The 21,022-nt window shown below is 46.9% G+C and overlaps 2 protein-coding genes across 3 annotated transcripts in view; one reads left to right on the forward strand and one right to left on the reverse strand.

Moving 5' to 3' along the window:
- SLC25A25 (solute carrier family 25 member 25) overlaps window positions 1–4,372 on the reverse strand; it is a 33,312-nt gene extending 28,940 nt beyond the window's left edge. The window contains exon 1 of the mRNA XM_024192926.2: window positions 3,862–4,372. Within this exon, the coding sequence (XP_024048694.1) occupies window positions 3,862–4,116 (255 nt within the window). The 5' untranslated portion in view covers window positions 4,117–4,372. The remainder of the gene's footprint in view (window positions 1–3,861) is intronic.
- A 238-nt stretch (window positions 4,373–4,610) lies between these two features.
- NAIF1 (nuclear apoptosis inducing factor 1) lies at window positions 4,611–10,592 on the forward strand. 2 transcript variants are annotated; one of them, XR_002907706.2, is made up of 3 exons: window positions 4,611–5,789; window positions 8,195–8,736; window positions 9,960–10,592. XR_002907706.2 is itself a non-coding variant. In XM_024192898.2 (2 exons), the coding sequence occupies exons 1-2, from the start codon at window positions 5,285–5,287 to the stop codon at window positions 8,665–8,667; spliced, it is 978 nt and encodes a 325-aa protein (XP_024048666.1). In that variant the 5' UTR covers window positions 4,611–5,284; the 3' UTR covers window positions 8,668–10,592. The 2 variants fall into 2 exon arrangements, 1 of the variants encoding a protein (XP_024048666.1); XM_024192898.2 differs by having other exon boundaries at window positions 8,195–10,592.
- Window positions 10,593–21,022: the final 10,430 nt, after the last annotated feature.

Below are 21,022 nucleotides of genomic sequence, written 5' to 3' on the forward strand. Positions count from 1 at the left end.
GAATTATAAAACAAAGAATTTTAAACTGGAGCATGAAGCAAGCTGCAACCAGTGGAGTTTGTGGCTGGAGCAATTCAGTCACACTTCTTTGTACACATGAGAAGGTGAGCAGCAGAACTCACATGCTTGAATTGGGAGAGCTGGTACTTGACGAGATCAGAGAAGAGAGTTGCCATAGTCAAGGAAAGAGGAGATGAAAACAGATGAAGATTTCAACACAGGTAGAACTGAAGCAGTGTCACAGAGGGCACATGCCGCTGAGGTGATGACAGGCAGATTTGCTGATATAGATGTGGGAGGAGAAAAAAAGTTCAGGCTCAAGGATGACATCACAGTTACAGAGATCAGAGGCAAACAGATGGTCATGGCTGAGAAGAGAAGGAGCCGTGCTTGACTCAGTTTCTTAAATATTCATTAGTCCAAGTGAAGAGGTTTTCCACCATCGCAGAAGAGACTACTGCAGACCAAGCTGATTTACTACTTCAGACTCTGCATGTAAGTGGCTGGCCAACAAATTCCACCAGTTCACTGGTTCAATTGGCTGTAATTTCAGCACCTTTGGAAGGATACTCCAGCCCTGCAATTGATTATGATTGGTAGGAGAAATTAATGTTAGCAGTGTGAATGCATGAGCAATAAAAACATGCATTTTTAATAGAGTATTTATTAAATTATGTGGAGCTTAACCCTGGTGCAATGGCCAAAATACTACCCAGGCAAGTCAAACTAGTTTCCCATCTGAGCACTCTATAGTTGAATTGGAGAAGTTACTTTTCACTTACTCTCCTATAAAGCTTTTGTAGTGTTGCTCAGACAATGACTGCCTCTTTACTCCAGAGGTAGCTGCAATCAAGTGATGGAGGAGTGGTCCCTACACAGTTAATAACTCTGAGATCCTTCATGAGTGCGAATGTGTATATATGTATACACACACACACACACAACTAGATCTAGTTGCGGAGTTCTTGATGTAAGTACAGTATACGGTTTGTCTTATACCAACCTATGAGAATGAACTATTATTTAGAAAATTAGAACATAACTGAAACCAGTATTTTTGATCATCCTACACGGTTAGTGATACTGTCATTCATAGTGGTTTGGTGATATATAGGCTGAATAGTTTTAAAGTAATCATAGGGATAATACCACATTATTTACATAGCAACTTTTATCTAGAAAGATGCCAAAGTAATGTAACTCCCCCCACACACACTGAAATGCAGCCACCTCTGAAAGAGAAAGCAGCAGTTATTCTGTACCAAGACTTGTAAGTCTCATCATAGGATCTGTGGAGCTGGCAAGATCTTCACGTAACTGAATAATTATTTTCCTTTACTTCAAAAAAGTATAATTCTCAGGCAAAAAGTTATGGTTGAAGAAAATATCACTTCAGAAAAAAAACCGTGTGAGAATACTATTTTCATACACAAACATTAGAAAGTCTAACTAGAGAGGAACAAAAGGATGAAAAAGTCACCCAAACAATCTCCATAACATTACCCTGAGCACAGCAAGAGTTTGAGGATCACGAGGACTTTAAGAACACAAGTGTTCATTTTATAAGAGACTCCAAAAGTTAAATACATTTTACTAGACTACTTCTTTCACTCTTTCAGAGATTATGCACTGCCCAATCATATTTATAGACTACTAATTCAAGAAGCCTGGGTTCTTTAGGGGCATGGACACAGACACACATACAGTGCAGGTCACTTAAAACTAAAAAGCACGAATAAGAGTAAGGGCTCTGCACTGATCCACAAAGGTAAATGCTTCCAGCTACAATCAGATACAGCTACAGTACCTACAGGTCCAGACCTTGTAAGCCTAGTATCCTCAGTTATGGGTTTTACAAGAATAAGAGATGGTGGCATGACAATGAAATATCACAGCATCAGAGACTCATGTAAAAGTCAACGTGCTGTAATACGTATCTGATACATGCCACATGTTAGCTATACAAATACACCAGCTTTGCCAAATGTAATATGCCCTCCGCCATAAGCTGCAAAATCCTTAAAGTTATTACAAAAACTGATTTAGTGCTTTGGAAACTATTAGTTTGTAAAATTTTTACATTAAAGTATAGAGTTTACATCAGGAAGGCTAATGTCAATAAGGGAACAGAATTAAGGCTGTTCAGATGACCCGATAGCTATACTTTCCAACGTCTTCATTATTGTTTCCTAAGTGTATCCTCCTTGACTGAATTTCTGAATACTTAAGTTGAGAAAAAAAAAAAAATCTTTTTCTGAAGTGATGTTTTCAACCTTAATTTCTGTTCAGTTTACAAATATTCAGATCCACAGACAGTAAGACAAATAGATTCCTGTAGTTTCAGTGTCAAGAGTTAATGGGGCTGCCTTTAGGAAAGCAGAAAACTCGTCAGGCATTTTATGAAGGCACATACAGATGGTTTATAGTTTAATGTTAAGCTTAGATTTCAGAACCTAAACACTTCTCGGTGCAGAGAATCATTGATTAAAGACAGAATCCCATAGATTTAGTCACAAACAAAATACCTGCACAACTTATAGATTCATAGATTCATAGATTCTAGGACTGGAAGGGACCTCGAGAGGTCATCGAGTCCAGTCCCCTGCCCGCATGGCAGGACCAAATACTGTCTAGACCATCCCTGATAGACATTTATCTAACCTACTCTTGTGCCTTTAGGAAAGCAGAAAACCGCCTTAGCAAAGTAGTGCAGATGTGTCTCCTCACATATGCACAATCCTGCATTCCCTCTAGAGGCCAACCCTAAGAGGCAGGAGCACAACTGGATAATATTGCTTAAGTGTTGCCATGCAACTGTGGGGCTTCTCTCCCAAGACTAACCTTGCAGCGACGTTCCACTCCCCAAAACCAAAGCTGCTTGGAGAGGCACATTTATGGAACAGCAACTTCCACAATGGGATCTGCATATACTGCTCCCGAGTAACAATGTATCTAGAGCATCCACCAGATGCCACAGCTGTGCCCACATGGGGTAGGCAGACACTGAATGGCCACTGCAGGGTAGATACACAGGTAAACCAGTTATTTTAACAAAATACTTTCAGTCAGGATTACAGCCAGACACTTCCCCATTTGTCTAAGAATGTAAAATCTCAAGAGTCAGACCAGAATGTACTCTCCATGGGGAAAGGGTCCCCTTAGAAACAAAAGGGACTGAGCAGAAAAAAAGCATTAACACCACTTTCTGTATGCACCCCTCACTATCTTATGTGCCAAAGAGCCTCCCACAGGACCCCAAATCCTACTCGTCTCTAGGGCCTGCATCCATCAGTCCCTAAAGTCCCCCTCAAATACACACATGGACTGTTTTCAGTTAGACTCCCCAATGTCTCCCTCTGCAGTCCCCAAACCAGCCTAGGCTGTGCCTCAGAATGCAACTTCTCTGCAAAGACCTCGCATTCTCTAGGTGCAGTGCTGCCCTCTCCGTCTTGGCCACCCACTCAGAGCTCCCCTTCAGTGTAGTGTCAACCCCCTTACAGTCTACTTCCTCCACTTACACACCCTGAGCTCCCCCCCTCAATGTGATGCAATCCCCCCCCCCCCAATCCCCCGGGGGCACGCTCCCCCCCAGCATGATGCAATCATCCCTTTTCCTCGGTCACTCACCTGAGAGCATGCTCTCACCAGACCTCCCGCCTCAGCGTGATGCAATCAGTCCCCCGTTCCCCGTCACTCACTAGACCTCCCCCCCTCAGTATGATGCAATCCCCCTGCCCTTCCCCACTCATTCACCCGGGGCCCGCCCTCCCCCAAACGCGGTGCCTTCCCACACCGGGTCCCCCAGCTCCTGAGCCCAGCGCACACCCCGCCGGAGCCCTCCCCGCTCGCTCACTCACTCACCCACAGATCCCGCTCGGTGCGGTGCAGCCCCAGCTGCCCCAGCCCCACCGCCAGGTCGTGCACACAGAGCGCGCCGTCCCGGTTCACGTCGAGCTTCTGGAAGAGGGTGTGAAGACGCCGGTGCTCGGGCCCCCCGCACAGGGATCGGCCGCCCGCCTCAGCTGCCAGAGTCGCGGGTCCGGCCCGAGGGGAGCCGCACGAGCACAACACGCCGCTCACCACAGGGGAGGCCAGAGAGCGCCGCGGACCCGGCATCCTCCAGCGGCTCGCGAAATGCCGGCAAATGGCGGAACTCCCCCTCCCCCACAGAAAGGAAATGTCTCAACGTGCTTCCGGTTCGCGCCGCCAGGCAAAACGCCCACGTGACCCTTTTGTAGCCATTCGGAAAGGCATGTTCACAGGGAGCTCGAGGACAACACTACGGACGCACTTCCCTGTATGAGCCAATGAAATCATGGGCGGTTGCATTTACGTCACACGCAGGCCTTAGCCTTACCCAATCAGAATGCAGAGGCGCTCAGCTTGTACTAGGATGTGGGAAGCTATTCAAATTGCTGGAGGATTCACATTGGTAAAGCCGCGGCGGAAGGTGGGGTAAGGTGACGACAGGCCCAATGGACTGAGACGCTGACGGCCTGAGCCCGTACTAAATCTTGACAGACAGAGAATACATCCAATAGCCTGGAAGAACAGAGGGTACTGAGCTATGACTGGCAGGAACGGCACCCAATGCACTATGGCAGCGGCCTCTGGAGGCGGGTACACTCTTTGACAGGCAGCATTCCGGCCCGCGGGCTGGAATGGCGCTGAGGGGAGGCGGTGTCTACTCCTGACAAGCAGCACCTTTGACCAATAGGATTAAGGCGCTGCCGGCGGGAGGTGAGACCTATGTTTGACAGGCAAGCAGGGAGCCCAATGGGTCGAGGCAGGAAAGGGGCTGATTCTGGAAGCCATTACGCCACTGCCGCAGGGTGGAGGCCGTTTAGCGGGGCCTGCTGGGTGGCCGCGGTACGCAAGTTGCGTATCTTTCGCTATTGAAGGGGGTAGCACCCCAGGGCCCGTGAGGCCCCTTGGGGCCCCCCCATTTTTCCTGGCCCTATAGGTCACCAGACCCTGTTAGATCTTCGGGGCCCCTGGGTCCCACCTCTCTTCTGCCTCCGTTAGGCCCCAAGTCCCTCTCAGGGCCCCTAGTAGCCCTCTCCACCCCTCTCTGGTCCCCCCCCCCCCCGGCCCTCTAAGGCCTCCTGCCCTTCTAGGCTCCTCTAGGGCCCTTGTAGGCTCCCAGCTCCCTGTCAGGCCCCCAGTCCAGTTCCTCTCAGGCCTCCTGCCCTTCCAACCCCCCTCTAGGGCCCTTTGCCCCCACCCCACCCCCCTCAGGCCTCCAGAGCTCCCATCTTCCCCTCAGCCCCATCACTCCACGGCCATGGCATCGCCCCTGGCCCCCCCAGCGAAGAAGCGTAAGATGAACTTCTCGGAGCGGGAGGTGGAGATCATCGTCGAGGAGCTGGAACGAGGCAAGCACCTGCTCATCAACCACTTCAACGCGGGGGTCCCCCTGGCCACCAAGGCCGCCGCCTGGCACGACATCTTACGCCGCGTCAACGCCGTGGCCACCTGCCGCCGCGAGCTGCCGGAGGTCAAGAAGAAGTGGTCAGACCTCAAGACTGAGGTGCGGCGCAAGGTGGCGCAGGTCCGGGCCGCTATGGAAGGAGGTGGTATAGGGCAGGATGGAGCCGGCGAGGGCCAGGACGGCGAGGACCCGACTGGTGCCACAGCCACACCTGTCATACTCACCCCCATGCAGCAGCGCATCTGCAACCTGCTGGGAGAAGCCACCATCATCAGTCTACCTACTGGGGACTGCACTGCCGGGGATGGTGCTGAGATACCCATCGCAGCCTCCACCACCACTGTCACCCTGACCCAGAGTGAGTGCTGCCCCTGATGAAGGTGCTGGATCAAAAGGTCATACGGGGTCCCTGCAATTCTCCCATGAACAATGAGAAGGGGCTCTGGTACCCATGTGGAGCAGCCTCCATTCCCCAAAAGGGCAGCAAAATGAAACCGTGGCACCTTTTACAATATAGTGCAAATGGCACCCCTATAAGCTCTGGTGCTATAGAGGGGCAGGATATGCAGGTACTGAACGCAAACCACTGTTTGACAGCAAGGTCGGTCTTAAGAACAAGGAAAGCAAGCAGCCTTTTGGGGACTTGGCATCCCAATGCACCTTTGCAACAAACAGGCTGCCCCAGCCTCCCTCTGGAGGATAACTGTAAGGCTGTATCATAGGATGGTTAGTAGCTATGCACAGTTGTCTGTGGTTAAAGCTGATTCAAGCTTATGAGTGGGGTAACAAATCATAAAAGGGAGCAAAGATGGATTAAGGGGGCTTAGTAGAGAAAGGAAGAACTTGAACACTGAGCTTTCTAGACCAGAATAAAAGCTCACAGTACATAGTTATCTGCTCAAATATCTTTCTTCTGCTTTCCTTCCCATTGAATGGCTGCTCATGGTGTTCAGTCTATAAATCCAGCGTACAGATGGAGCCAAATAGGCAACTACAGATACCTCTAGCTATATATATTCGTTAAGCTAGTTTATACAAAGCTTCCTTGAGATGTTTAGATGTTCAGAGAGATGCTAGTTGAAACAGCAGCACCTAGCTGTTTTGACACTGTGATGAATAAGTGAAACCTATTTTGTCCTGCAAAGGCTGAGATTAATAGATTTGTCTACTGTGGCTACTCCCAGCTCTTCCTCCATCCCCCACCCTCTTGTGAGTTACGAAAGATGGAAGCACATTTCTCTTCCTTCTGTCTTTAGAAACCTTTTTCTGGGTCTGTGGAGATGTTCTAGTGGATGCTTCAGCAGCCAAAGGCATTCTGACCAATGCCATTTCATCTCTTACTTGTCCTTTGTGTTTATTTATTAATGTTGCTTGGAAAGCTCCTCTTGAATTGGGGATTGAGAAGTGGTGTATCTAGGTATATACTGTAGTATTCCCTACGCTCTTTGACCCTGCACTGTACAGGCCTGGGGACAGATCCAGATCAGGAAAGATCAGTCTTCTGTAGGACTAGCTTTCTTCTTTAGTGTTCTACATGCACAGTCTTTTCAGTTTTCTCCTTACGCAGGCACTAAAGCAGAGGTGGGCAAACTTTTTGGCCTGAGGGCCACATCTGGGTATGGAAATTGTATGGCGGGCCATGAATGCTCACAAAATTGGGGTTGGGGTGTGGGAGGGGGTGAGGGCTGTGGCTGGGGATGCAGGCTCTGGGGTGAGGCCAAAAATGAGGAGTCCACGGTGCGGGAGGGGCCTCCAGGCTGGGGCAGGGGGTTGGGGGTGAGGGGAAGTGAGGGCTCTGGCTGGGGGGGGGGGGGGGGCCTGGGGGGGGGGGGGGGAGGGGGGGGTGGGGGGGGGGGGGGGGGCCCCAGGCGGGGCCGGGGGGGTTCGGGGGGGGGGGGGGGGGTGGGGGGTGGGGCAGAGGGTTAGGGTGCTTAAGGAGGTCCAGGGTGCAGGCTCCAGGCAGTGCTTACCTCAAGCAGCTCCTGGAAGCAGCGGCATGTCCTCCCCCCCTCCCCCCCGGCTCCTACACAGAGGCGCGGCCAGGTGGCTCTGCGTGCTGCCCCGTCCTCAGGCACCACCCCTGCAGCTCCCATTGGCCGTGGTTCCCGGCCAATGGGAGCTGCGGGGGCAGCACTTGGGGCGGGAGCAGTGCGCGGAGCCCCCTGGCTGCCCCTACATGTAGGAGCCAGAGGGGGGACATGCTACTGCTTCCTGGAGCTGCACAGATCAGGGCAAGCCCCAGACCTCACTCCTCAGCAGGAGCTCGAAGGCCGGATTAAAATGTCTGATGGGCTGGACGCGGCCCATGAGCCGTAGTTTGCCCACCCCTGCACTAAACCCCTGGCATGTTCATTTGTTAGTGGTGTCCTATAGACCAGTGGTTCTCAACCAGGGGTCGAAGGCGCCCTGGGGGGCCGCAAACAGGTTTCAGGGGGGCCACCAAGCAGGGCCAGCATTAGAGTCACTGGGGCCCAGGGCAGAAAGCCAAAGCCCTGCTGCGTGGGGTTGAAGCTCGGGCCCTGAGCCCTGCCACCCAAGGCTGAAGCCGAAGCCTGAGCAATGTAGCTTTGTGGGGGCTCGTGTGGCATGAGGCCCCAGGCAGTTGCCCTGTTGCTACCCTGTTATTGTGACACAGGTGGGGCTATGGAGTTTTTATAGCATGTTGGGGGGAGGGGGCTCACAAAGAAAAAGGTTGAGAACCCCTGCTATAGACATTCACCCAAAGAGCTGCAGCCTCTGACTTCTCTTTTTATTTGTGCCTAGTTCCTGCAGAGACAACTTACCATAGTCTGGAGGATGGAGTGGTGGAATACTGCACGACAGAGGCTCCCACAACTGTTACTGCTGAAGCACCCTTGGAGATGATGGCACATCAAGCTGAGGCATCCGTGAAACCCCAGGAGCTGAAAAGCCGAATTGCCCTAAATTCAGCCAAGCTCCTGCAGGAGCAGCGAGTGACCAACCTACATGTGAAGGAGATCGCCCAGCACTTGGAACAGCAAAATGACCTGCTACAGATGATCCGTCGCTCTCAGGAGGTTCAGGCATGTGCACAAGAGCGTCAGGCACAGGCTATGGAAGGGACCCAGGCTGCTCTGAGTGCCCTCATCCAGATCTTACGCCCCATGATCAAGGACTTCCGTCGATTCCTGCAAAGTAATACACCCAATCCTTCGGTAACTGCTGACCCCAGCCATGTGGCCCAGAATGGGCAACAAGATGGCATCATCCAATGAAATAAGGACCGACTGGACTCTTCTCTCAAAAGAGCTACATTTGCTACTGTTGGACGCACTGGGTCAGAGGTAGGAGAGACGAGATCTGCTCTCGTCATTGTGGATTGGTTGAGTTCCCGTCCTCTGGGGTCAAAAGCTGTTCCTGGACAGCATCCTTTTCTGTGATGATCCTGCACTATCTGCTTCTTTTTGACTCAACATTCAGGATGGCAGCCAGGATGTGTGATTAAACTTGGAAGTTAGTGTTGTTGGATTTGGTTTCTTTTTTTAAAAAGAAAAAATATTTTTTCCATATAGATTTCTAAAAAGACAATTCATTATTTTTATTTCTATCTTAAAAAATGACACCTCTTCCCAAGACATACAGCCTTGAACTGGCTTCTAACACGTGGAGGGTCTTGCAGTCAGGGCTCATCTTTGAAGGTGCCCAGATACTCTGTTATACTATAGAGGAGCTAATGCTGTCCAGTCTCTTGCTGGACATTTGTAGAGTAATAATATGGTACCTGAGGTGGTGCAGCCACATCTCTGTGCTGGAGGTTTGTGGATGCTGCTCTTTAAGGGTGAAAGTCACCCCTGTATAGAGGACCAGCACAAGGCCTGTCCACAACCTAAATCCCATAGAAGTCCCACGTTAGCTCTCAAAATAGTGGTGCATAGACCTCATGCTGGCCTTCAGCACAGTGGTAAATTTCATCCGAAGCTAGCAGAGGTGTTTTTACATGTGTATTAAATGTCTCAAAGTAGTACTTAAGGGAATGAATAAATATGAATTTCATTCGGGTAGGTTTACATACAGATGAAACCAGTGGACTAGGTACTGCAGTATAGTTTGAAACCTGTACAGTCTGTTGGCACAACAAGGTGGGGAAAATATGGAGTTTTCAGCAGACCCATAACTCTAAAAGTCTTTGCTTGTGTGAGTTTGTCAACTACTTGCTATTTCAACAGTGTGGGGAGGTTCGTTTTTGTTTACAGTTTGTCATTTGTTTTGTATTTTTAAGGCATTAGAAACAAATTCTGTTGTCTTTAGTCAATATACCATTGACTTCAGCAGGCATTTTGACTGCCTAAGGACTGTGGGATTTGACCCCAAATCTTTTTCTTAAGATTATATTGGGGGAAAAAATGATCCTTTACACCTCCTACCCTTCCTCCTTTTTGAGCTGTTCTGGCTTTTGGGGCCAGGAACTAAGTAAGAGCACTTAGTTTCATGGGAAGTTGACTTGATAGTGTGAATGTGGTTATTATAAATATGCACCAACTTCATAAATGAATTTTTTTTATTTCAGATGAAAAGCTTCACCTGTACATGTGTAGAAGATGATTGATTTCTTTGCAAAAAATAATTTCATTGTTAATGTCTTCCTCTTGCCCCTCCACACTCCACTTGCAGAACCAATGAGTCAAAATTACGGATTAATACTTGCAAATATTACTGTCAAAATGGAACTTTTTTATGCTGAGTTAAATTTGCTGTTGAACTCTCTGTAGGGCTGAGAAGCAGTGAGCTGAAATTCATGATGGAATGAATTTGCACAATGACTATATCTTTCTATAATTGGAAATATTGATGGGGCTCTTAACCAGACCAGTCCATGGGATATTGTTATATTTAATAACCTTTATTGTATTGGTAGTTCAACTGTCTTTTGGAAGGAGGAGAAAGGGATAATGAACAGTGTTGTTTGAAAGCTTTGGCCCATGGAAGATCCTTGACCCATCCATTCAGTCTTCCACTCCGAGTCAGGACAGCACCATCAATGGCTTTCCCACCTTGTTCACCATCTAACCACATCACTACAATTTTCTTGACTTGTTTCTCTCAAACCCTGTGGAACCAAATCAATGACTCAGTTGCAGTTTATTTTTAAAACAGACACTGCATCATATCTGTCTGGTTTTACCTCACTTGTGAATATGAATACCAATATGAATTTTTAATAAAAATGATTTTTTGATAAATCGCTCTCGGTATATCAGTATTTTTCATGGAAAAAAATATGACACAAGGCAGAAAAGGACTCAAAAGACAGGAAATACCAAAGTTAAGGCTGCACATTCCTTTCAGCAACCTTAACTCTGTCCCCTTGGACACATGCTTCATGATATGATATTTAGCTGCACGAATACATTCTGTTTCTCAAATAATATCAATACTTTCTGCAATCTTACCTTGCAATGGTGATTACTACTCTGTTTATGACAGACAACCATGACTCATGAAAATCACATTGTATTCATCTGCCATGAGCTGGATGCAGTATAACATCCTAGAATAATAAAGGACAAAGTGCTGGCATTTATAAGGCTTTAGACTTGATTTACATTAACTTTTTCAATGACTGCAGCCCAAGAAGTGTTTGTAATACATCTTACTGCAAATAGTTACTACATGTAGTTGAATGCCTGGCACTTGGAAACACCAATTTGTATGTCCGGGAGAAATATTGTGCTGACACAAATGAATAGCCTTCAAATGTAAATTGTGTACATAAATTCTCCCTCATGAAAAAACTGTAGCAATATTTTAAATATAATACAAGCTGCCTGCCTGGAGCTCAACCATTGGTCATTAATTGGTTCAGTGGAGCCCTATGAGGAATAAAGAAAAAATAGTGCACTCAAGCTGAAAACTAGATAGTAAAGGGAAGCAGCCCAAGAAGGTATCCCAAACTGTGCTTTGGGGGAGAAGGGGGTGTTATACTGATTGAACACAAAAGTAGTGCCTAATAGGGACAGAAAATAAGCAAAGTATCCAGGATGCTGATCTGTGCCCCAAGTCTGCTGCTCTTTTTTGGAACTGGAGAGTTCGGTAGCCAGCTGCCTGGACTGAGGACAGCCATTCAGGAATGTACCAAGCAAGGATGTTCTTCTCCAACAGGACACAGCAGCTGTGAAAGAGTATAATACAAATGTGATTTGAGGGCCTGTATCAAAAATCACCGAAGCTAAGAAACAATGCTATAGAGTACATGCTACTGGGAATTCTAGTTTCAGTGGTATATAGCACAAATTTCTAGTGTTGGAGGTTCAGGAGATAAACCTTGAAGTGGTCTCTGGTCCATCAGAGGCCATTCCAGAGTGGCCAGGTTGCTTTACGTGTGCCAGTCCACCCCTGGAGCAAATATATAGTTTTAAAGGTGTTCAGCTGGCTGGTGATGTACACTCAGAATTCATTTCAATTCTCTCCTGCAGATGGCACCATATAACAGAATGGAGAAATTGCTGCAGCTGGATCACATGGACAGGCATTCCACTGAGATCTTAGTTCAGCCAGGAGCAATCAGTTATTAATGTATATATTTAAAACCCTGCAGCTGGAAAGTCCTACAGTTGCACTGGCAGGGAGACATACCAAACTGATCTAAAAAGTCTCCCCAATCTCTACCTCCTATGATTCTATTTGCTCCTCTCACAATTCTCTCTCCTTTTTGAGGCTGGCTGACAAGCTGAAAAGAAACTCAGCATAGCACAGGGGAAAAAGAGCCCTGTGTCCAAACAAAAGACAGGTTGGCTGAGAATGCAAAACAACATACCCTTCCAGCAAAAACAGACAAAGAGCTTGAACATTTGGAACTCCCTTTTTTGATGAGCTCAGTAATGAACAGTATTTCTAGTAAACAAGTTTACTACAGAATAAAAGGGACACACAAGATATAAAGACAGATGAGTTATGCATTTACAAGCAAAGGGATGGATAAGCATAGCACATGATATGTGTGTATCTCCTGTATATCTGCTGTGCATTTAAGTTACTTTATAGTTTTGGTAGCTAGTAACTGGCGAAGTGATAAGAAAGGTGCAAAATGATCATGATTTGAATTTTTGTCTAATTTTTTTTCCCCTGCGGTATTTTTTTTAAAGCTTAATTGTCCAGCCTATTTTGGCCAAATTCATCAGTGATGTAACTCCACAGGAAGTGAGATCAAGTCTGAATTTGGCCGGTTGTGTTTAGCTAGGTATGAAAGCCTAAGTATTTCAGGCCCTTCCATTTTTGCATGACACTCTTAAAAGTAACTGGCAGGAGCCTGGTAAATAAATGAGCAATTGCACTTTATGGCTGGCAATAAAAGGAGTTCAGTAAAGGTTTCCCTCGCCTATAACCTCTGAGATCTGGTAGTGGCTGGAGGAAAGGTAGAGAAGAAGAGGGGATCTGGTGACTGCTATGATAGCATCAGCAGGTGAGTGTGATGGATATAGCTCCTACCCCTTGCAGCACATGCACAGCTCCTTGTGCAAGACAGAACCATTTGCAGCACCCACTGGAACAAATAAAAATGTGAATAGATGTTATGTACCATGGTTGTTGTCATGCACCTGCTTGTGTGAGACTCCCAGGAGCAGTGCCAGGAATTGTAGGATGGCTGCAAAACTCCACACCTAGTGTGAATGCACCACACCATTGCAGTGTGCTATAAACATAAGACTGTATTCTATAAACAAGACAAAGGCTTCAGGCACTACAGATGCAAGTTGGAATATGTCAGAAGGAGAAAACTAACTCCATTCTTTTCTGTGGATGTGCATCCCAGAAACAAAGGGAGATTCCTATGAGCTACTTAACATACCAAAGACACTAAGGGAAGATATTGAGACCAGTAAATAAGAAAGGTCAGGCAGCTGGAGATTTGGGTTTGTCCATGGGCTCAGAGAGAGGAATCCACTGATTCCAGATTCTTATGCTCCCTTTTCTCCATGACTAGTCCCAAGTCCCTTCAAACCAGGAGCATACCACTTGGGCTTATCTGTGTTCCCAGTGTGCAACTTTTATGAACTTGGCTGGTATGGTAAGCGTGAAATCAATTCATGGCCCTTTATTATCATAAATACTATTAACATACAGAGCTAATCAAAAATACAAGCAGATCAAAGAGGAGCTCACAGTCTGCTATTAAGTTAAGCTCAGAAGATACAAGCTTAGAGTAACTCAGTAACACAGGATAATCCTACCTAATGAGGATTGGCATACATTTTCCTTTGCACCACTCCCAGTAGCTCTCCAACTCCTGAGCTCTATAAATGGGGTGCATCTCTTTGGAGTAACTTGACACTGAGGCCTCCTCTGCACTAGAGACATTACTCAGTTGCAGCTTGCGCTGGTGATGCAAGGTGCAACAAATGCAGTGTATTCCCACTAGCCATCCTGGTGTGGGGTCACACTCACTACTATCCCACACAGAGCTGGCTGCAGGCATCCTATCCCACAGTATCTGGTATGGGTACCTAAAGCAGGTGCATTGTAGGCATATACAGTATTTGGCAGCAGTATGAAGAATACATTTATACAGCATAATTAATTTTGTGGTAACAGTCATATTCTTTGTACGATAACATTGAAAACTCATTAAAGCTATTATAACTGTATTTATAAGCTGTACTGGAACAGGTCCATTACTATGCTTATATTGTAACAATGACTGTATATAATTTGGTTTCCAAGTCTTCGGTGTTTGGCTGCAAATCCAGTGATGTTTTCCAGAGGAGGAAACTATCTATTTTACAAGGCTTTGTGATATACTGATCGGAGACCTCCAGTCTAAGTAATAGGACTAAATGGATCCCCAAATGCTTTGCACACTTTACTGACCATATCTATCTATCCATCTATCTATCTAATCTCATTTCTTCCAGCCCAGCCCCCTTCAAATTTATCTCACCTCACATTTTCCTTGATTTCTCACTATCTCCCTCAATCCTTTTCCCTCTTCTCCCCCTCCCCCAAAATATATTTCTGTCTCTTAAAATTATTTCCTACTTGTAATCATTGGTAGCCGTTACTTGGCAACTTCACAGCTACTTGTTCTGCTTGAATTCACTCTCCATTTCCTCACTTTTATATCCTGCTACCCAATGCACTCTATCATACACCTCCATAATTATGAACACGTCCATTAGGTCACCTCCAAGCCTCCTGACTAACCGGAACAAGCTGATGTAGCATATTCTTCAGAGCAATAATATTGTCCAAAAGGGATCAGAGCTAGATTCTGTTCACTGGATTAGGTGTAACCAGGGTTCTGTACAAAACCAATCTAATTCCTCTGATATATAATCGTTTTTGAGGAAGAAAGAGGAGCTCAGGTTTTTAAAAAGGATGGAGCAAGGCAATCAGGGACTTAAAAACTATGGGCCAGAGCCTGAGCAGCTGGGGATTCCTTCAGTGTGATGAAATCAAGGAGTGATGTGTAGAAACACCACAGCCAGCTGTACAAACCCCTCTCCTTTGAATAAGGGGCATCTCAGGAAGAGGAACGTGTCCTAAATGTAGTGTGCTCTATGGGGTGGTTAAAAACAAACACAATTTAGGGCATCCTGGAGACTGCTCTAACTTGTGTGCTGGACCAAATCAAACCCTGGCTTTCCTCAGGCCTGGGAGGAGGGAAAGGTCACCTTTACCCCTGGCCTACCCTTTCTTGGGTCCTTAGCTGAACAAAGCATAGACAGACCTGAAGATCTGGCCCTATGGGTCAGTTTAATCTCTGAGAAAACTCCCTTAACCTATATGGATTTACCTTACATATAAATTTGATCCAAAGTGAGCAATTTTGACCTGAATTCTGAAAGTAATGTGCTGTCAGTGAAGCTGAGGATGGGGTGATGTAGCCATGCTGCTCCTGACTTGTGGGAAGGTGTGGAGCAGCATTTTGCACCTGCTTGAGTCTAAAGAGCTAAGGACTTGGAGATGACATATGCTTTCATTATATTCCCTATGATATCTTGATGGAACTAATTAGTCAATTACATCTTCGCTCATCAGTACACCCCAAATCATGCTTTCCTAATTACTGGCCCTTTAAAGATTCTAATTTATCAAGACACAAATGTGCAGTAAAAATACAGAAATACCAACATGGAGAGTTTCAGAATAATAAAGAATCTGTGTCCCAAGAGTTTAATCCCAGTTTCATGACACTTCCTTTGTTAGAGAGACATATATATATATATATATATATATATATATATCCCTGAGAATCCAACTACAGTTGTTATATTGCAGACTGTTCAGCAATTCTCTGGGCTTTTTTCCAAGTTAATTTATTTTTAACGTCAGGCACATTATTCAATTAATTATAAAGCAAACATTGAGGTTTTCAAGAGCTGTTTCTGACAAAGCTGTAGAGTAAATATGCGTGAGAACAGCAGAGCTTAAAATCTCTGTAAATTTTAACATCCAGCCCTGTTGCTATAAACAAAGGGGATAAGTCCTTAGGGGAGTTATTTATTAGAGTGAATCACAATAGATATCCCTAGTGGCCTACTAAAGGGACGATTAATCCTTTCTCTAGCGATGGAAGTGGATACACCATACTTCTGACAGTGGATCTTATAGAAAGCATTCAAAAGGAGAGGTGACCTTGAAACGCTTCCAAAATTCTACAAGGACCTCCATACCTTTCACAGCTTGGCAGATTTAAAATGTCCAGCAGATCTGACTCTTCACCACGGCATTTCTATTAAATCGAGGAATAGGAGGTGGAAAGAGTCAATATCCACCAATGCCTGATTGCTCTTGTAAGCATAAGACATCAATTTACGAAGTGTGGGATACAACCCCTTAATCTTAAAAAGGGTACCCCCCTCCCCCGCTCAGGGCTGTGCTGGCAAGTTAACCCCCTCCATCACACTCACCTCATAGACTCCTGCTAAGAGGCTGGGAGGAAAAAAATAATTCCTGACCCTGAATTTGGAAATCAGTTTAACCCTGTGTGTGTGAGCAAGAATCAGCATGGCAAAGTGTTCATCCTAATCAGACCTGAAGATCTCACTGGGTCCAAGTAAGTTTCCATGTGCTTTTTCTGTCACTGTAAAAAGATTTCATACTGGAGGGAAATAATTTAATAGTTCTTGGTATTGTCAGCATTAGTGATTAGAGGCAGTGATTCCAGACGTTTAATGGGAGCAATGGGAGATTGGCAATAGGAGCCAGGACTCCTGGGTTTTCATCCTGTCTCTGCCAGACATGCTGTATGACACTGGGCAAGTCACCTCCCTTCTCTGGGCCTCAGTTTCTCTATCTCTGCAATGTGGGTAATTGATTCTAGAAGGCCCTTAAGCACATCCCTAACATCAAGCCCATAAGTTCCAATGATGATTGTAAGCCCTTTGGGACCAGGACCATCTTTTTGTTCTGTGTTTGTACTGGTCCTAGCACAATGGGGACCTGGGCCATGACTGGACCGCCTAGGCACTACCACAATACAAATAGATAAAGAAATAGTAATATAACTTATTTACATGCTTAAAGTTAGGAATGTGCTTAAGGACCTTCCTGAATCCAGGCCAATAGTTAATGGGATCAGAGAGCTGTGTGAATTAAGAGCTTGGGGCAGATGTAAAGTGTTACGGAAGGGCTAAGTATAAGTGTTATTGTTATCACCAATAAGTTATCACAAGCCTCATGATATTTGATGGTTTTCTTTAAAGACCTAGGCCCACATCCTCTCAGGTATTTAGGTGAGATCAGTGGGAGTTAGGCACCATCTCCTGAAGTCATGTGATTAGGTGACAGATTTCAGAGTGACTACAAGCTATCAGGAACAGTATCCCCGATAATGTCACAGCTAACCTGGTGGCTGAACTCTGTGACTTTGTCCTCACCCACAACTATTTCACGTTTGGGGACAATATATACCTTCAAGTCAGCGGCACTGCTATGGGTACCCGCATGGCCCCACAGTATGCCAACATTTTTATGGCTGACTTAGAACAACGCTTCCTTAGCTCTCGTCCCCTAACGCCCCTACTCTACTTGCGCTACATTGATGACATCTTCATCATCTGGACCCATGGAAAAGAAGCCCTTGAGGAATTCCACCATGATTTCAATAATTTCCATCCCACCATCAACCTCAGCCTAGATCAATCCACACAAGCGGTCCATTTCCTGGACACTACTGTGTTAATAAGCGATGGTCACATAAATACCACCCTGTACCGGAAACCTACTGACCGCTACACTTACCTACATGCCTCCAGCTTCCATCCAGGACACACCACACGATCCATTGTCTACAGCCAAGCTCTAAGATATAACCGCATTTGCTCCAATCCCTCAGATAGAGACAAGCACCTACAAGATCTCTATCAAGCATTCTTAAAACTACAATACCCACCTGCTGAAGTGAAAAAACAGATTGACAGAGCCAGACGAGTACCCAGAAGTCACCTCCTACAAGACAGGGCCAACAAAGAAAATAACAGAACACCATTAGCTGTCACCTTCAGCCCCGAACTAAAACCTCTCCAGCGCATCATCAGAGATCTACAACCTATCCTGAAAGATGATCCTTTACTCTCACAGATCTTGGGAGACAGAGCTGTCCTCGCTTACAGACAACCCCACAACCTAAAGCAAATACTCACCAGCAACCACACATCACTGAACAAAAACACTGACCCTGGAACCTATCCTTGTAACAAAGCCCGATGCCAACTCTGTCCACATATCTATTCAAGTGACACCATCATAGGGCCTAATCACATCAGCCATACCATCAGGGGCTCGTTCACCTGCACATCTACCAATGTGATATATGCCATCATGTGCCAGCAATGCCCCTCTGCCATGTACATTGGCCAAACCGGACAGTCTCTACGCAAAAGAATTAATGGACACAAATCTGACATCAGGAATCATAATACTCAAAAACCAGTGGGAGAACACTTTAACCTGTCTGGCCATTCTATGACAGACCTGCGGGTGGCTATCTTAAAACAGAAAAACTTCAAAAACAGGCTCCAACGAGAGACTGCTGAGCTGGAATTGATATGCAAACTAGACACAATCAACTCAGGGTTAAACAGGGATTGGGAATGGCTGAGCCATTACAAACATTGAATCTATCTCCTCTTGTAAGTACTCTCACACTTGCTTCTTATCAAACTGTCTGTACTGGGCTATCTTGATTATCACTTCAAAAGTTTTTTTTCTCTTACTTAATTGGCCTCTCAGAGTTGGTAAGAGAACTCCCACCTGTTCATGCTCTCTGTATGTGTGTATATATATCTCCTCAATGTTTCACTCTATATGCATCCGAAGAAGTGGGTTGTAGCCCACGAAAGCTTATGCTCTAATAAATTTGTTAGTCTCTAAGGTGCCACAAGTACTCCTGTTCTTTTTGTGATTAGGTGAGACTCTCAGCTTTCATTTAGAAATAAAAGTAACTTTCTAGCTTTCATGGCTGCACAGAAAAGCTAGAAAACATGACATGAGTGCACCCCCAGAGTATCCAACCCCAACATGCAAACAAAGCCCCTCAAATGTATTATTGCTTTAAAAATCTTGTGCTTTCTAAGCCCATCTCGCGATTTTGGGGGCAGCCTGCCTGGTGATTACTGAAGGCATGGCGACGTTGCCGTGTCCATTTCCTGCATGGTCCTGTCCCCCTCATTTTCCCTGACTTGCTCTCCATTTTAGATCTTTTTATCCCCACCAAACTTTTCTCCCCCTCTTCTTCCGATTCCAGCCCCCTCTCTTCTACCCTTTATCTGCCAGTCAGATTTTCCTCTACCTTTCTTCATCTCTTCCTCTTTTTCTCTCCCCCCTTCCCTTCCATAAGAACATAAGAATGGCCCTACTGGATCACACCAAAGGTCCATCTAGCCCAGTATCCTGTCTTCCGACCGTGGCCAATGCTAGGTGCCCCAGAGGGAACGAACAGGGAATCATCAAGTGATACATCCCCTGTCGCTCATTCCCAGCTTTTTGCAAAGAGAGGCTAGGGACACCATTCCTGCCCAGTCTGGCTAATAGTCATTGATGGACCTATCCTCCATGAATGTATCTAGTTCTTTTTTGAACCCTGTTACGGTCTTGGCCTTCACAACATCCTCTGGCAAGGAGTTCCACAGGTTAACTGTGCGTTGTGTGAAGAAATACTTCCTTTTATTTGTTTTAAACCTGCTGCCTATTAATTTAATTTGGTGACCCCTAGTTCTTGTGTTATGAGAAGTAGTAAACAACACTTCCTTATCTACTTTCTCTAAACCAGTCATGATTTTATAGACCTCTATCCTATCTCTCCTTAGCCATCTCTTTTCCAAGCTGAACAGCCCCAGTCTTATTAATCTCTCCTCATACAGAAGCCGTTCCAGATCCCTAATCATTTTTATTGCCCTTTTCTGAATCTTTTCCAATTCCAATCTATCTGGCGACGACCACATCTGCACGCAGTATTCAAGATGTGGGTGTACCATACTTCCCTTCCCCCCATCCTCTCCCCCTCCCTTGTCTATCTCCTCTTTCCCCCTCCCCCGTCTCTTCCACCTGAATCATGAAGAAAGGGGATGGTTTTTAAGAAGACTGATAGTTACCTCCTCCAATCACTAATCCCATAGCTCGCTCCCTCCTCCCCTAGCCGTGCTGTAGCAGCCAATCCGAATCCAGGGCTAGGAGTCCCGCCCTTTGCCTCTGCCCAATCCGATGGCGCCGCTCTCACCCCTCCCCCCCGCCCGCCGTGGGAAGGAAGAGAGGTGGGGGGGATGTTGTCTGCGCTTTCGTATTCTCGAAGCCTGGTGGGCCCGCTGGGGCCTGCCGCTCTCTACGCCATTAGCGTGGCTGGCGCACTTGGCGTAGGCGCGTTAGCAGGGCTTGCGGTGCAGGCGGGCGGCGGCGGCGGCTCTGCGGGGCGCGGGCAGACGGTGAGAGCGGGGCCGGGGCTGGGTCCCGTCGCCGTTCACCTGCCTGGCGGCGCTTCGCTCCCGGTGCAGGGGCGCGGCCGGCCGAGCGGAACCGGGCCCGGAGCCCGGACCGGGCCGGGGGAGCAGCGCCCGGGCCAGGCGGTTCCGCGGCCGGCGGGCGGGCGGGGGCTGCGGCAGGATCCGGGCTGCTCCCGCCGCTGTGGCCCGTGGCGAGGCCGCCGCCGGCAGCAGAGCCCGGGCTGGGCGGGTTGCACGGGGAGGCGGGCAGAGACCGGACTCGGCTCATCGCATGGATCAGCGAATAACTATCGGGCTTTAGCTGCGCTAGGGAATGGGACCGAGCAAGCCCAGCTCGGGTCTGCTCCGGTGTCAGACCCCTCGTGTAGACAGGCACGTGCAGCCAGCTCCCCTGGTAGCATGCGGTGTTGGTTACATTGGCTTTCAGCGGGTTTACATTGGCGCTGGTGAAAAGGGGTCCGGCCGCATGAACTTTGCTTACGTGAGGACTCGCTCGGGTGCGCCTGACCCAGGGGAAACGCTTTATTGTTACTTCGAGTTGGAAAACACGAAGAAGGAAAAAATGCAAGTTTCGGGGGGGTGAGGGGGAGGGTGGAGAGGGTCAAAATTTTGAAACTTCCCCAAGAGCTCTGACTTCTCTTCCCCCCCCCTCCCCATTTCACCAATATTTCTTCCCACTTTTTCACCAGATCAA

Source organism: Terrapene carolina, unplaced genomic scaffold (assembly GCF_002925995.2).
Source record: "Terrapene carolina triunguis isolate 2854851 unplaced genomic scaffold, T_m_triunguis-2.0 Scaffold238, whole genome shotgun sequence".
In the NCBI taxonomy this organism is placed as follows: Eukaryota; Metazoa; Chordata; order Testudines; family Emydidae; genus Terrapene; species Terrapene triunguis.

Coding starts and splice junctions, on each gene's coding strand:
- NAIF1 (XM_024192898.2), top strand. CDS start 5,285: ATGGCATCGCCCCTGGCCCCCCCAGCGAAGAAGCGTAAGATGAACTTC. Junction 5,790..8,194: donor CACTGTCACCCTGACCCAGA/GTGAGTGCTGCC, acceptor ATTTGTGCCTAG/TTCCTGCAGAGACAACTTAC.